At 40.4% G+C, this 13,613-nt stretch overlaps 1 protein-coding gene across 2 annotated transcripts in view; it reads left to right on the top strand.

Moving 5' to 3' along the window:
- LOC110859373 (roundabout homolog 2) overlaps window positions 1-13,613 on the top strand; it is a 102,056-nt gene that overhangs the window by 41,869 nt on the left and 46,574 nt on the right. For both annotated transcript variants that reach the window (XM_035859312.1, XM_022108320.2), the window contains 2 exons: window positions 13,200-13,228; window positions 13,319-13,552. In XM_035859312.1, coding sequence (XP_035715205.1) covers window positions 13,200-13,228; window positions 13,319-13,552 — 263 coding nt within the window. The remainder of the gene's footprint in view (window positions 1-13,199; window positions 13,229-13,318; window positions 13,553-13,613) is intronic.

The raw sequence follows: 13,613 nt of genomic DNA, 5'->3' as shown, positions 1-13,613 counted from the left end.
GCTGTATTTTGCCTAGCAGTTCAGAACTGACTGAGTGGGAACACAAGTCTGGAATTACCGAGGGAGTAACAAGCTATGCGGCAAAACCGCTGAAAATTTCTATTTTTTCATACCAAATATGAGTTATGGATTTTAATTTTAGAAATCGCGCCATATCTTAAAAACCAAGGCTTATTTCGAAAAAGTCAATCAGTCGAGGGCACTAGCCGGGACCTTCCCCAATTCGATCCCGTTTAGTTTAGGTTACCAAAATGTATCGTCTAGGCTGTAGCTCAGTGGAGAAATTGGTAGCCGAAATTGCAAAATTTTTCGGAAATTTGAACTTACCGCCTGTACCTAGCATTATTTCGAAAAAATTTTCGAGTAAATATTATAGATAATGCGGTTATGAACATATTTGCTATTACATACAACTTTGTGTTATGCACCCAATTCATTCAGCGAAACATTTATGATTTCGAAACCGAAAAATCGGTTTTTATTGAATTTCTTGAAAATGGTTCAAGATACCATGAATTAGAAAAAAGTCATTTTAAAACTTTTCGAGAGGCATCTAATGCACTTTACGGCATCTCTTTACGCCCAACCGTTTTTTTGTACGAGCCCCCGACATTTCCCATAAGAGTGCCTGACAACATACTATATGTTCCACATATAGCGCCAAATGTCTCAGGTTGCCCCGACATTTGAGCTTATGGTGGAAAAAATAGAAAAACAGAGAATAATGTAATGATGATGCTTGTGCTTTCCCTTTAAAGCCAGTGTCTCTTCTTCCCTCCTTCATGCTTCACAAACAAACGAGAAAGCAGATTGCGAATATGTATGCACGTGTACGCACGAGTGAGTGTACAACCAACTAATTTTACCTGCCTTACCAGACTAATGTTCTTTTATAATTTATTTAATATAATAACATATGTTAGACAAATTGCATTCCTGAATACACCAATGTCTTGCTCACGTCATAGCTCAACTGCGGAGTTTTGCTAAAATATTTAAAACTCATAAATATGTTATTCATCATATCCATGTGATCCCAGTTTTCGTCAGACTTCAAACTTGACAAGTCGGCTGAGCCAACACATTGGGACAATTTGTACTTCATGTTCAAATGGGCAAATATTTATCACTAATTAAATTTAAGGGGCAACCTTCGCGTAGACTTGCATCGTTAAGGGGTGTTTTTATGTTTGGCCGGAATTTTGTAGGCAAACACATTAAGGCGTGAAATAATATGACGTTAGGATGACGGTTGAGTTGACAGTTACACAAAATTCATGACTCGAGAAGAATTCCAATGTTTATATGTGAAAGTGTAATGTTGTCTTATCTCGCAAATGATACACAATCATGTCATCTCGTTCCCCTCTGCGCTGCGGACATAACCGTTCAACTAGAAATGTACCAACACGGAGCATAAATTCTATCCGTAATTCAGACTTAACAACATCTTGTTTCATTATCATCATCGTTGTGCCATTCCGTTTGTTACGGTTATTATTTCAATTAGATCAATATGCCTAATTATGAAAGAAACGGTTTTGTATTTAGTTTTGTAACATACCAACACGAAACTGCATAATATTTAATTTAACTCGAGAGAGACGAGAAGCGAGTCAGTCAGCATTTAATTGAAACTCGACAAGGATTTCAATGTCTTGCATCATTTTTCTTTCTTTCGGAGGGTGTGGGGCTGTCAGTGGGAGACGAGACCAAAGTCAAGACCCCTTTTCTTGCCTATTTAAATTTAAAAAAACTCAATTCAAGGCCAGACTCTGAGAAATCTTGTCGTATTTCGTTTAGTTGAAAAAGTGAGGGGAATAAGAGGGTAAAATTGAAAATGTATGGAAATGACAGTGCTCGGTTTTGTTGTGCTTTTCCTCAAGGTTGGCCATACCAGACAGCCAATAGCACCACGTTGTTCATTTTTATTTCAAGCCAGCCTTCATTTTGGTGGTAAAAATGCGAATGGGAAGCAAACAGTCACGCAAACAGCTCAAATCGTGATTGACACCACGTTAATCCTCGTGCCGATAAGAGCATATAGCGAAATTTGTGAAGCCATTGAGTTATCATGCAGTATTTTTTGACGACTTTAAATCTAGTGCGATTTAGAGTAGCGATTGGTATCCATGTTGTTCGGTCGAGCATGGGATGATGCTGTCCTGAAGATTTAGCACTGAGGAGATAGAAATACATTCCGACTTTTAGTGCCATCTTATTTTACACCTCAAGGTTCCATCCCATGAAATGCTGTTATAGAGCGGATGCCGTTGAGTACAAAGTTTGACAGTGGTAGTTGAGAAAGAATTTTACTGCCATGGCTGAGGTGAAAGTTTGAAAGTATTTCGAGAAAGTTACGACCACTTTGTCTATCTTACAATGGAGGCGCAAACCATGTTCAGCCCAGATTATTTTTTGACCATGTTAGTTTGGAAGAGCAAGTCTTTAGAAACAACATTTGGTTCACCACTTGCGCAGATGCACAAAATTCAGCACGTTATGGGCGCCACAAGTTCGCAAAAACGCATGATTTTTGATCCAAGGTCCAGCGCGAGCTCACTCTCTACCACTTTTTGCGAACTTGTGGCGCCCATAACTTGCTGAATTTTGCGCATCTGCTCAAGTGGTGAACCAAATGTTGTTTCTACAGACTTGCTCTTCCAAACTAACATGGTCAAAAAATAATCTGGGCTGAACATGGTTTGCGCCTCCATTGTTAGCCAATGTTCCAGTTTGCTCAGCTTATCCTTTTTGACTCGGCCCACAAGCAAATGCAAACAGGGTCGCTGTTCTCTTCCACAGTGAAAGTTGCGTAAAATAGACATTGAACTTCTGCTAGGCTGAGGAGACGGGCGCGTTTCAGGGAGCGATATTAGCAGCGTGTGCAGCCGTGTTGGGACCACCACCACCCTTGAAGATTGAAACATGCATTAAATTGCATTTCTGAACAGTTCTAGAGTTCTTGAAGGTCATAAAATCTGGATGAATGTGGATTCGTCTTTGGTATACATACGCACGACGGTGGTACGTCCTTCCAGTTTCCTCGGTGGCAATTCCCTGAGCATTATTTTATATTACATTTTATATGAGATTAGAGATGAATCCGGGACTACATGAGGAGAGAATTTCTTTAGTTTTCCATCTCTGGAATGGGTTCTAAAATTGAGGTTACGCAACAGTAGCTGGTACTTTGTAGGAAGTGCGTGCTGAGCAGACTATGCATAACCCTGAGTTCCATGTAGTACTGGCAAGAAGAGACAAAATACCCATCGGATTTTCCCTGTAATGAAGTTCAGTGGCTGGGCAGGCGACACATCAGAAGCGCATTTGATGGCCTGGTCTGGCACCATACAGCGATTCAATAACCCTTAACGAAACCGTCTGAAATTCCTTAACAAATTCTCTACAAAATGCCCATTGGATCAATGGATGGGAAAATATATGAGGAGGCAGATCGTTGCGTAGAAGATTCATCTGTGGCTTTATGTTCCTCGTTATGCCCGAGTTTGTCGACCAAAAGATATGCTAAAATGGCCATAATGTGGCCCTTCAAGAGCTCAACTGTTTTGAGATAACAGAGAACAAAAGACGCGTTAGCCGCCCACCAACATTGCATGCCTCGTGTGTGTTTACGTACTTTCCCTTCGCATCATCGTATTACTGGTGCAGGTTGATTATTCTAGTGCACAACATGACCCTCACATGCTGCTGCATCACGGCCGTTTTTTTCAAGTTACAAAACGGGATGTTATCGCGTATTCTGCATTACAAGTGCTTCTTTTCCAATTCCAAAAGCTTGGTAGTCGTGAGTGCAGCGCATTTCCCTCACGAGAGAGAAAGCTGGCTACAGTGCCTGCGAGGGTGGTTTGGTTGGTAGCCAGGAGATCGCATGGGGACGGGAAGACAAGATTCTACTTTCTTCTGCTCACTTTCTACCCCGAATTGATTTCTTCTTGGCTTAACTGCCCTGTGCTCGCTTCCCCTCATCACCCTCCCCACGCGGAGGATGTGCGAGGGTTGTGCTCGCCACCAGGAACTAAGAAGCACTGCTTATTCCGAGAATGTCTCGATCTTGAATATGTGATCTTGGATGTTCAACTCTGCAGCCGACGACAATGCGTCTCCTCGTATTCATTGTTCCCCGGAAAGAGGCAAAGTGTTGAGCTTTAAGTGCGGTGCGTAATGTAATATGCATGTATAAAGGAGGTTAACTCTACTTCCCCTGCACATTAAGATTCAACATTGTGAAACTGGCAGAGCAGCAGCTCGTCAGTCATGATAGGATGTGGCTGTGGGTTGATATCTCACGGTTTACTTGAGCAGAGTGTCATATCGTATCGTTCTAAAAATCCCGATTCTTCAAGACCCTTCACTTTGGCTGAAGAGACCATCTTTCCCTCGACGAGAAATTCCTTATTTTATTTTATTACTCGTATTTTGCACATAAAAGAAATTGCTCGTCTGAAGAGGTTGGGGTGGGTGGTGGGGTTCTCCGGGAGCATCCGCTATCCGCACCCTCTTCTTTTTCATCTTATCCTCTCGCGCCGTAATACAACCATCCATCCCACAGTCAGGCATCGAGGGGCTTCCCCATCCTCGCATAAGAATTGATTGCAAGGTTTTAAGTCTTCACGAGATTGAAGAGAAGATGAAGCTCCAGTCAGTCGCCGACTTTGCCATTACTATTTTTACCTCGCCCTGCCAATTCCACTCCTCCGCACCCAGCCTGGGATGATGATGAGGAGACAGGAGTGAGTGAGGGGTTGCTTGTGAATTCTGCAGTACAAGCTCTATCGCATCCTCATCGTGTCTTGTTTAAAGAGCGATATTTGGTTTGTGTTGTTGGTTTGGTCGGTGGGGTTTTGCTGTGTAGTTTGGTTTTGCTGAGAAATCAGGGTGCAAGTCGGGGTGAAAGAATGGAAGGGGAAAGTGGAGAACTCGGCAGACGATGGTATGATGTGTAAATACAAATCTTCATTCCGATACACGAACTAATGATTTCTTGGTGTGCCGGATTCCAGGAGAGGAATACGCTCACAAATGGAGAGGAAAGAATAAGCCACGATTGGATTAGCGAGGGAAAGTTCTTGGCAGATTCCGATGTTGATATTTTCCCTGTAAGCGTTTATTGGGTGATCACACTGCAGCGTTGGACAGGGCGAGAGGGTGACTTTCGATAAGAATTGTCGGGAAATATCGCCGCTAACTAATCTAATGAATGCTCTCATTCCCTCGCTCTCTGCGTTGGAGAGGAAGAAATTGCTTCCTGCCCTCTGAGTACCTTTAATGATTATTATCTGCTGATGGTCTTCGGATTCTTGGATTGGATTCGAGGTAGTTTTTCTCCTGCTCTCCTTCATCCACTCGAACAATATCACTCACAGCCAGTGACAGCAGCCAGCTATCCAACTCTATCCTGATGCATGAGCTTTGTCAGATTTGGAGCAATTAGTGAAGTTGGAGCTGATTTTATTCGAGAAAAAAAGTCGAAAAGTATAATCACGGAAGAACTTTGATAATTTCGTGCTCAATTTGGCATCATCCATCAAGGGAATAAGTAATTATGACTTTTTCGTCTGTATTTTTCTCTGAATTGAGTTGGCCATAAGATACGCATTATTATACGTACATGAATAAGAGCAAGGTTTTTGCACAGGGGTGGAGAAATTGCTCGCTTAAGATGCTATACTTATTTGGCACCTTGAAGCTCTTAGGCGCTTATTTGGATATACTTGCGGTTGAATTAAACAAAAACGTCAAACCTTTGGGGCACCCGTTTTCGCATTGCAATTATTCGCAAGATGAAATGTTTTTTAATTCCGTCATCAAGTTATTTCGGGATCCGGTTGTCCCATCGGGACGGATAAACCCAAAATGCTTGAGGGATCCCAAGACTTTATAGATTCACATCTATTTGTGCAGTTCTTACCTATCCACATATAACCTGTATATGTACATACCTAATATGTATGTATACTACGTCCATATGTATCTGTAATACATATGCAGTAGCATTGGCAATTTTAAGCTGTCACAAGTTTGACACTGACGTACACATTTCATTTCAAATCTTCAATTTCAAAAACCTCATCAGTCCCAAAGAAGAAAAGCTTTCAAAGATTCACAATGCGCAATTGTGACATTTGCTGATTTGATTTTGAGCATTTTGGTTTATCTCTCTTATATTCACGCAGCATGGCATGTTCACGAAGTTGAAGGAACTCGAAATCCTACATTTTCATTCTTGAAAAATAAACAATGTATTCAATAACATGATGCATTAGAGCGGGTGACATGTCGCACTAATGCTCAACGAGACAAAGCTTTTCGGACTTGGAATGCAAAGTGACTTTCGTCGTCAACCGTCCTAAAATCCAGCAAGGCAAGTATGATTCCACGTTGGAATTTGCCATTTAGCATTTCAGCTGCTTATATAAAAGTTTAAAAGTGTTATTGGATTTCAGCTGAAAATCCGACCTCAAAGAATTTCTGCATATTTTTGGTAATGCAAATTCCAGGTTTTCCAGTTGTGGATCTTCCTGTCACCACCGTTGGCTGATGATGATGAATCGAGAGGATTTGGTTGCACCGATGAAAAGTACTGTACGCACGCAGGCGACTTGACGACTTTTTTCAGTCCTTGTTGTTGTTTACCTTGAGGGATTGTCCTGATGTGATGTCATTTTGTGGATGAGAATAAAAATAAACGTCCAAATTACGAGTGCTTAAGGTTCATTTAACTCTTTTAAAATCGAATTATCCAGTATCTTGAATTGGGCGTTGCTTCATGTTTTTATTGCCACACACTGATAGCGATATAACCGAGATACAAATGTATGCATATTCCTATTCTTTTCTACGTGGAGTAGCAGAACGAGGTTTTAAAATTCGTTTTGAATAAAATCATCAAGCCTGCATAACCACATGGATACATCGTATAATCGTCTCTCCTCTGCATAGGTGCGTAGTGTGTCGTGTACGTATTTAATTGCGAGATAGTGAACTGACGGTGGTGGTATCCACCATTATGTAGAAAGGAAACTCCTTATCTCAGAAACTTTTGTGACACTTATAAAATTGTCTCCACCCTTTTCCCTGCCAAGATTACAATGACAACGACCGTGTCATTTGGACTGTGCGTGCCATGTGGTTCTTCATGTGTTTAGTGGATCTCTTATAAAATCAAATCCTATTTAGCTCCTCGGCCAAACCACGTCGTCATGCATTCGCGTATAACCGCAGCTCACACTCCACTTTTTAAAAGTCTTTTAGTTAGCAAGACAATCACATCAACATCCATCCCGTTTGGTAATAGCACCTCCAACGCAAAGTAATGGGCTCTTGGCAGAGAGAGAAAGATTGATTCTGACCCACACCCAACCCAGTCGTCGTCGCTCCTTCCTTCCTCCCAGATTTCTTTGTGAACCTCTCAGTGTAATGAGTCCTTTTACGTTTTCTGAGGCGAAAAAATAATTTACAGGATAACACATTCAACTCGACAAGATTACTATTACCTTCCCTCCACTACCATTCTGACTGACTCTCTGTATCCGTGTGCGTACCATGATGATGATTGGAGTCAGTGAGGGGATGGAAATAGAATTGTCGACTGAAAGACCTCATGCTGCTTCATTTCATTTGCCGGATCCGACTCGATCCAATAATTCGATCGCCGTATGTCCTCCTGTCTCTATCGCTGCTTTGTTTTGCGGGATGGATGCGTATCAAGCTTTCCGTTGGTTGTGTTATCATCATCAAATAATATCGCAGTAAATATCAAAGCATGCAACGTACCGCTGTAGCTTTCTTGGCGGCCTCGACTCATGGCTTGTTGACTTCTTATCAATTTATGACCGGCAGACCCACCCTCGACAATCACTCTTCAATTTATGGAAAGAATGGTTACCAATAATAGAAACGTGGAAGTAGTAAAGCGTCCACAAAGGAAGAAAGTGGACGTAAAAATGTGGCAATTACTGTCTTCCTCCTTCTCCTTCGTAACGCAAGTGTAGTTAATGTCTCATGCTCGCATCCAAGCTAACGCAAACTTTCTCACTCGTGTGCTTTTACCGTTATTGAAATATTTCGAAGCAATCAAGCATTCGCAGAAATAGTTTTCGTACCTTTGTTAGCGTGCTCCGTAGTTACTTTGTACATATCTGTTCTTTCTTGTTTCCTCTCTCTCTCTCTTTTCCAAATCAAAGAGGATGAAAAGCAATAAAAGTGAATAAACAGTGACATGGTAGGATAGGTTTTGATTGAGGTTGGTGAAACTTCAGGGGGCAGTAGTCATAGGGAAATGTACAAGTCTGGTGCATCGGCTGGATTGTGCTGATCTACTCATCTTCATAAATTGTATTATCATTACAAGGAGTACTCTTGGAATCAGTTAGTTTAGTTGTAACGCTGAATAATTTCCTATCTCTTCTTCCGTCACAGTTGGTGACTAATAAATTATTCGGAGAATATTTATTATTAAAGATTCCATTCTTTTACTTGGCGTTCATCTCATTATTCGGACCTCTTCCTGACTCCCTCTCACTCCCCTCAATGAAACTCGTACACAAGTTGTTGTACAGCATAAAATCGTATATTTCTCTCCTGCAGCCAGTTGAGTCAGACTAGGAGAAGAAGTAAAAGTAGGTAATCTAAATAAAACACTGGACAAGGAATGGCTTGTTATCTTCCTCGTCCGTTTGGAAAAATTATTTTCTGAATCTTTCAGAACCACTGAATCTTTGAAACGTTTCAGCTCATAAGACAACGTGAAATGTAGCGTGTATCCCCCACAGCTGCTCCTGCACTGACTTTGGAGCTCACGAAATGCTGTTTGCCAAATATGGATTGCAACCAAGATTTATTAGAAAATACTACATTCAGTGCTCACTGGGTTAAACTTTAATCTTTCTCGAACACAGGGAATCTCTTCAGAGTCTTGAGGGTAAAAAAAATCTCTTCCTTGAGCTAGAATTTCTCTTCCTTTACGCCAACACAAATAATTTAAGTGATTGACCCGAGAAAATTGAGGGCAAATGTTGAATAGTGACTGCTCTCGAGTTAAATTTAGTTGTGTGTGAGTGAAGTTTTAAGTTGGAAAGGCGTCAGAAAGGGGTGTGTCTTGTCACACTTCAGGACCACTGTTTCAGCTGAAAAAATCTTGCTCTTTTTAGCTGAAAAATATTACTTTGTCTCAAGATGGGATAGAGATAAAAATAAAATGTGGAGATTTTTATCTACATACCACCGCAAGTTAGCATTTCATATTTTATGACTTCCTCATTCCCCTCGAATGAGCAGTTTGTTTGTGGCAGTTTTAAAATTGGAAGTGAAAAATGACCCTGCGGCCCTTAATTTTTAAAATGTAATGGCTATAAACAGCCAAAGCCTGCGTGATCCATAAACCTGGGGGCAGACGCACAATTATTGAAGAAGATGTGCGTTGAAGTCATTTGCATTCCGGTCACAATTTCGCTGCACCTTGATCACTATTATTATACTTTTACACCCATTGTCCCTCGGAGATTAATTTACTCTGGTCCGCGTTTCCAAGTGCGTCCATCTATCTTTATGCCCAAAGTTTATTCAATTTCGGAAATTGAGTAGGTTTTCCTAGTTGCACTCGATATTTCGAAATGCATACAGTCGAGTTCAACCCTCAAAGCTTGTCCGCATTTGGAAAGTGAAATGAAGTGCATTCTGTTGCATCGTAATTCTATGCAAAGCAGACAGTTAATCAACTCGCTCACTACAAATGAGCCAGCAGCGGTTTCTGCTATTAGCTCTGCGTGTAAAATTGTAGCTTGTTTTTAGCACGGCAGGCTTTTGGAGCTTCTAATATCTTGTACAAATAGGACCTTTCGTCTCATCTCTACTCCTGCCTGAATAGCCTGGACGTATTTATGCATGGAAAAGCATTAGTCTGGCCTTCTATTTATGTGAATAAATGAAATGACACGACACGAGACCATCATTACAAGTCGCGTGCTTACAGCGTCGCCGTGATTGCTCGCATTCAAATGTAGGGACAAACAAGATCTACCGCCTGGTCGTTTATTTGATGCGTCGTCGTGTATGCGTATATGTGTGTACATCATTCCATTCCATCGTTTTCGAATGTTTGTTGGAGAATGACTTAATTTCGAATGTTTGAAACACTTTAAATTCTAATGGTGCGATGGACCATTGAGTTCTTTCATATTCTTCTGTGCATGCATATGCTTCTGAGGGTGAAGGTTAATAACTAGATTGGTGTCGAATCATGGTGCAATGCCACTGCGTGAACGAACTGACCTTTAGTGTGCAGCCACCGTTGTAGTTTTCGTTAGCAGGTTGGACTTCTCCTTTTAATCTTGGGAAATTCTTTCCGTCATGAAAGTATTTCGAAAGTTGTGGCGAAGAATATTAAGCTGGATCTTAGAACTCTCCAGGAAATGGTTCCCATTCAAGTCACACTTTCGCTCCTAATTGCATTGCATTATGAGGTATTAACTGGAGTTAGTCTCCATTATTACTTGCAAAATAGCTACTCGTGTTGTGCCGCAAATCGAATTTAATAATTTGGCTTGCCATTAAATTAATATTTTGAATTCTCAGTTAGTGAGTAGAATCTTTGCTAAATATTTCAAAGTATTTCTATGCATGAACGCCACGAGTGATTCGTTTGAGCTCTCTGTTACTTTCTCGACTTGGTTGAATGAGAAGGAAACATCACTCACTTTTTTCGTGCAAGGCAGTGTAAGAAACTCTATCTTAAGGGTTACGGTTATTACTACTTCTCGGCAATATTCGTCACTTTAAATACTACACACTTCATAAATAAATGTATTGGATACGCATTTCCAACGCTTACTTGGTATGTTAATCCGAATCTGGCTTGGTCGTTGGTTCATAAACACAATTTCCGGCAGTGACAGAGTCAAAGTTGTGAAGTTGTGTCACGACTATTTACAAGGAACCATTATTATTAGTGGCTGCTGCTTGGTATGCAGTGTTAAAATATGAAATGCTTCAAGCATAAATGTCATTTATAATGCGTCACATGTTTTAAATGTGGTAACTAAATCCGCCATTGGTTTCGCATTTCGAATTTCTAGTAGGCTGTGACTTTGGTTCTTGTAATAATTTTATGTCATGCATCGATTCAGACATTTTTATTACTTTTTGAATTAGTTACGTTTCTTCAGGCTTCTGTTTTAATCTTCCCAAACCCTGCAACTGATTGGGTCGGCCGTATGTACAAATTAATAACATTCTATCCCAAATCATCCCTTCAGAGTTCAAACTATGAGAAATATTTGTATACATACTTCCTTGAATATGGTACATAATGTGAGCGTTCGGATTGCTTAAAACTCCATTTTGTACGAAAACTAATTTTATGAAAAAATAGAATTTGTTGTACACACTTACGCCATTTTCTTAAAACGCTTTTTTTAAAAAATTTTCTTCCAATATGCAACCACCACTCTGTTAATTAGTACACGGTGTTTTTCCCCTCCTCGCCAATTAAAGAATATGTCAGAGTTTTTAATACCAAGTGATGAAGCTCCTCATCCATCCGTCCTCCAACAACCAACCAAAAAATGAGTGCCATGAATTTCATACAAAATAGGATTCCAGCCTGACTGAGCACTTTTGGTTACTTTGCTTCTGGGCTTATGAAGAACTCTAAACTGCGAGTTATTAGTTAATACAAGTTTAATAATGCGAGGAGGGATCTTATTACGGGGTGAATTATTAGGAAAGAATTATGATGACAGCTCCGTTTGGCTTCTTCTCATCGGGTCTTGTCTCCACAATAATTGTTATTGCTCTGCCTCTTGCATCCAGCTTTATCGTATTCAAATTCGTCGTAATATGCAGCTTTCGAATTTTGTACCCACACACACATGCTCACACGGTAATGCATTATGCCCACTAGCAAGCACCATCAACTTCTCCATTAAATGTTTCAGATCAGGTTTACTTTGGCTCTTACCACGACGAGAGAGATTGTAAATAGTTGTGAGAATTAGTGGCTGTTGAACGGTTGAGTGGGTTGCATAATTCAGAATGGGTGCATCGAGTATGCGTGTATGTACTCGCTATAATTCCTTGTTCCGTTTCATTAAAACGTTGAATGGGCCAACATGTTTTGTTTCAATATTTCAATCTCATGCACAAGTCGCAATGTAAATGACGTGTTCAATTGAAGCCAATTTAGATTCACATTTGTTGCCTTAAATTATACATTTGACGAGGAACAGTAGGGTTGTAATGAAACTGAGCCCTTGAATGGACAGGACTTTTAAATTGCTACTTACGCACATGGCACGACGATGATTGCAGTTAACTTGACCCTCCTCATCACCAGCCTCGTGCAGGCTGTATGCTCTTCTCGTGTTAATTTTCTAATTTAAAGTGATATTTAATTGCAACTGTTATTGTGTTTCGTTCATGTTCTACATGGAACTATAGCCTCGATGATAAAGAGTAGTGAGCAGTTTTTTATGACACATGCCGAGCTCCCCGATAGCTTTTTTGCATCGCGTATGAAATAATGATCTCGCTGCCCTCGTTCTCATCATCACTGAATGGATAATTATTGGTCTGCCTACGGGCATTCAGCAATCACCAAAAATTTACGAGACCTAACTTTGATTGGGTGGTTAGTTAGCAAATATATTGCAATTTCACTTTATTATTTATCTCTAAATCTTAAATGCTGATTTTATGCAGTTGAAATAGTCTGAAATCAAGTATGTAATGTCCACAAATCATACACTTTCTGACGAGGAGATGCTCTACTTTTAATGTTTGTGGTTGCCCCTGCAGTTCTCAATTTACACGTTGTATTCAGGATTAGTGTGGCGTAGTAACTCTGCATGAAGAACCAAATGTAAAGTTCTTATTACGAAACGAAATGGGTGTGTTCATTGTCCGTTGAACCTCAGTTGTCAAAATGAGCATACACCACAGCAAATTAGCAGCTGTCAGAGAGATCAGAATCGGCACAGCGAGTGGTGTGATTATCATGGCTCTCGTGTATAAATAAATAATTCATTTTCACTTATAACCATCTCCTGAACCAGATCATCTATGAATCTAGATTGCAACGTCTTCAAAAGTCGAATGTTCAACAACAACCATATCCATATCCATCCAACTTATGAATTTATGAATTTCATCTAAAATACGTTTTTTTTTATTATGAACAGGTCAATTTCGGTCCCCGCGAGTAACAGAGGTAAGTTTCTCAATTAGATTTGCAATGATTTTGGTTTTTTTTTATCCCTGTCCAGTTCAGCAGTGTGATTGTGAATATCAATTTTTCTAGCATCCAAAGGATGTCCTAGTCAAAAAGAACGAGCCGACGACGCTGAACTGCAAGGCGGAAGGGAAACCTGAGCCGCACATCGAGTGGTACAAGGACAACGAACTTCTCAACGGTGGGTCGCAACCGGATGGTCGCCGAATATTTTTACCAGGCGGTGATCTCTTCTTCCTCTCCGTGTCTGATGGAAAGAAAGAAAGCGACTCTGGTGTGTACTGGTGCATAGCAAGAAATCAGGTATGTACGATTTTTAACCCGTTTTTCTCCAGTAATTGCTTGACGAGTGAAATTATACTCG

This window comes from Folsomia candida, unplaced genomic scaffold, assembly GCF_002217175.1.
Source record: "Folsomia candida strain VU population unplaced genomic scaffold, ASM221717v1 Fcan01_Sc025, whole genome shotgun sequence".
Classification (NCBI taxonomy): Eukaryota; Metazoa; Arthropoda; class Collembola; order Entomobryomorpha; family Isotomidae; genus Folsomia; species Folsomia candida.
The sequence above is the reverse complement of the archived record's forward strand: the minus strand, read 5'-3'. Positions and strand labels throughout refer to the sequence as shown.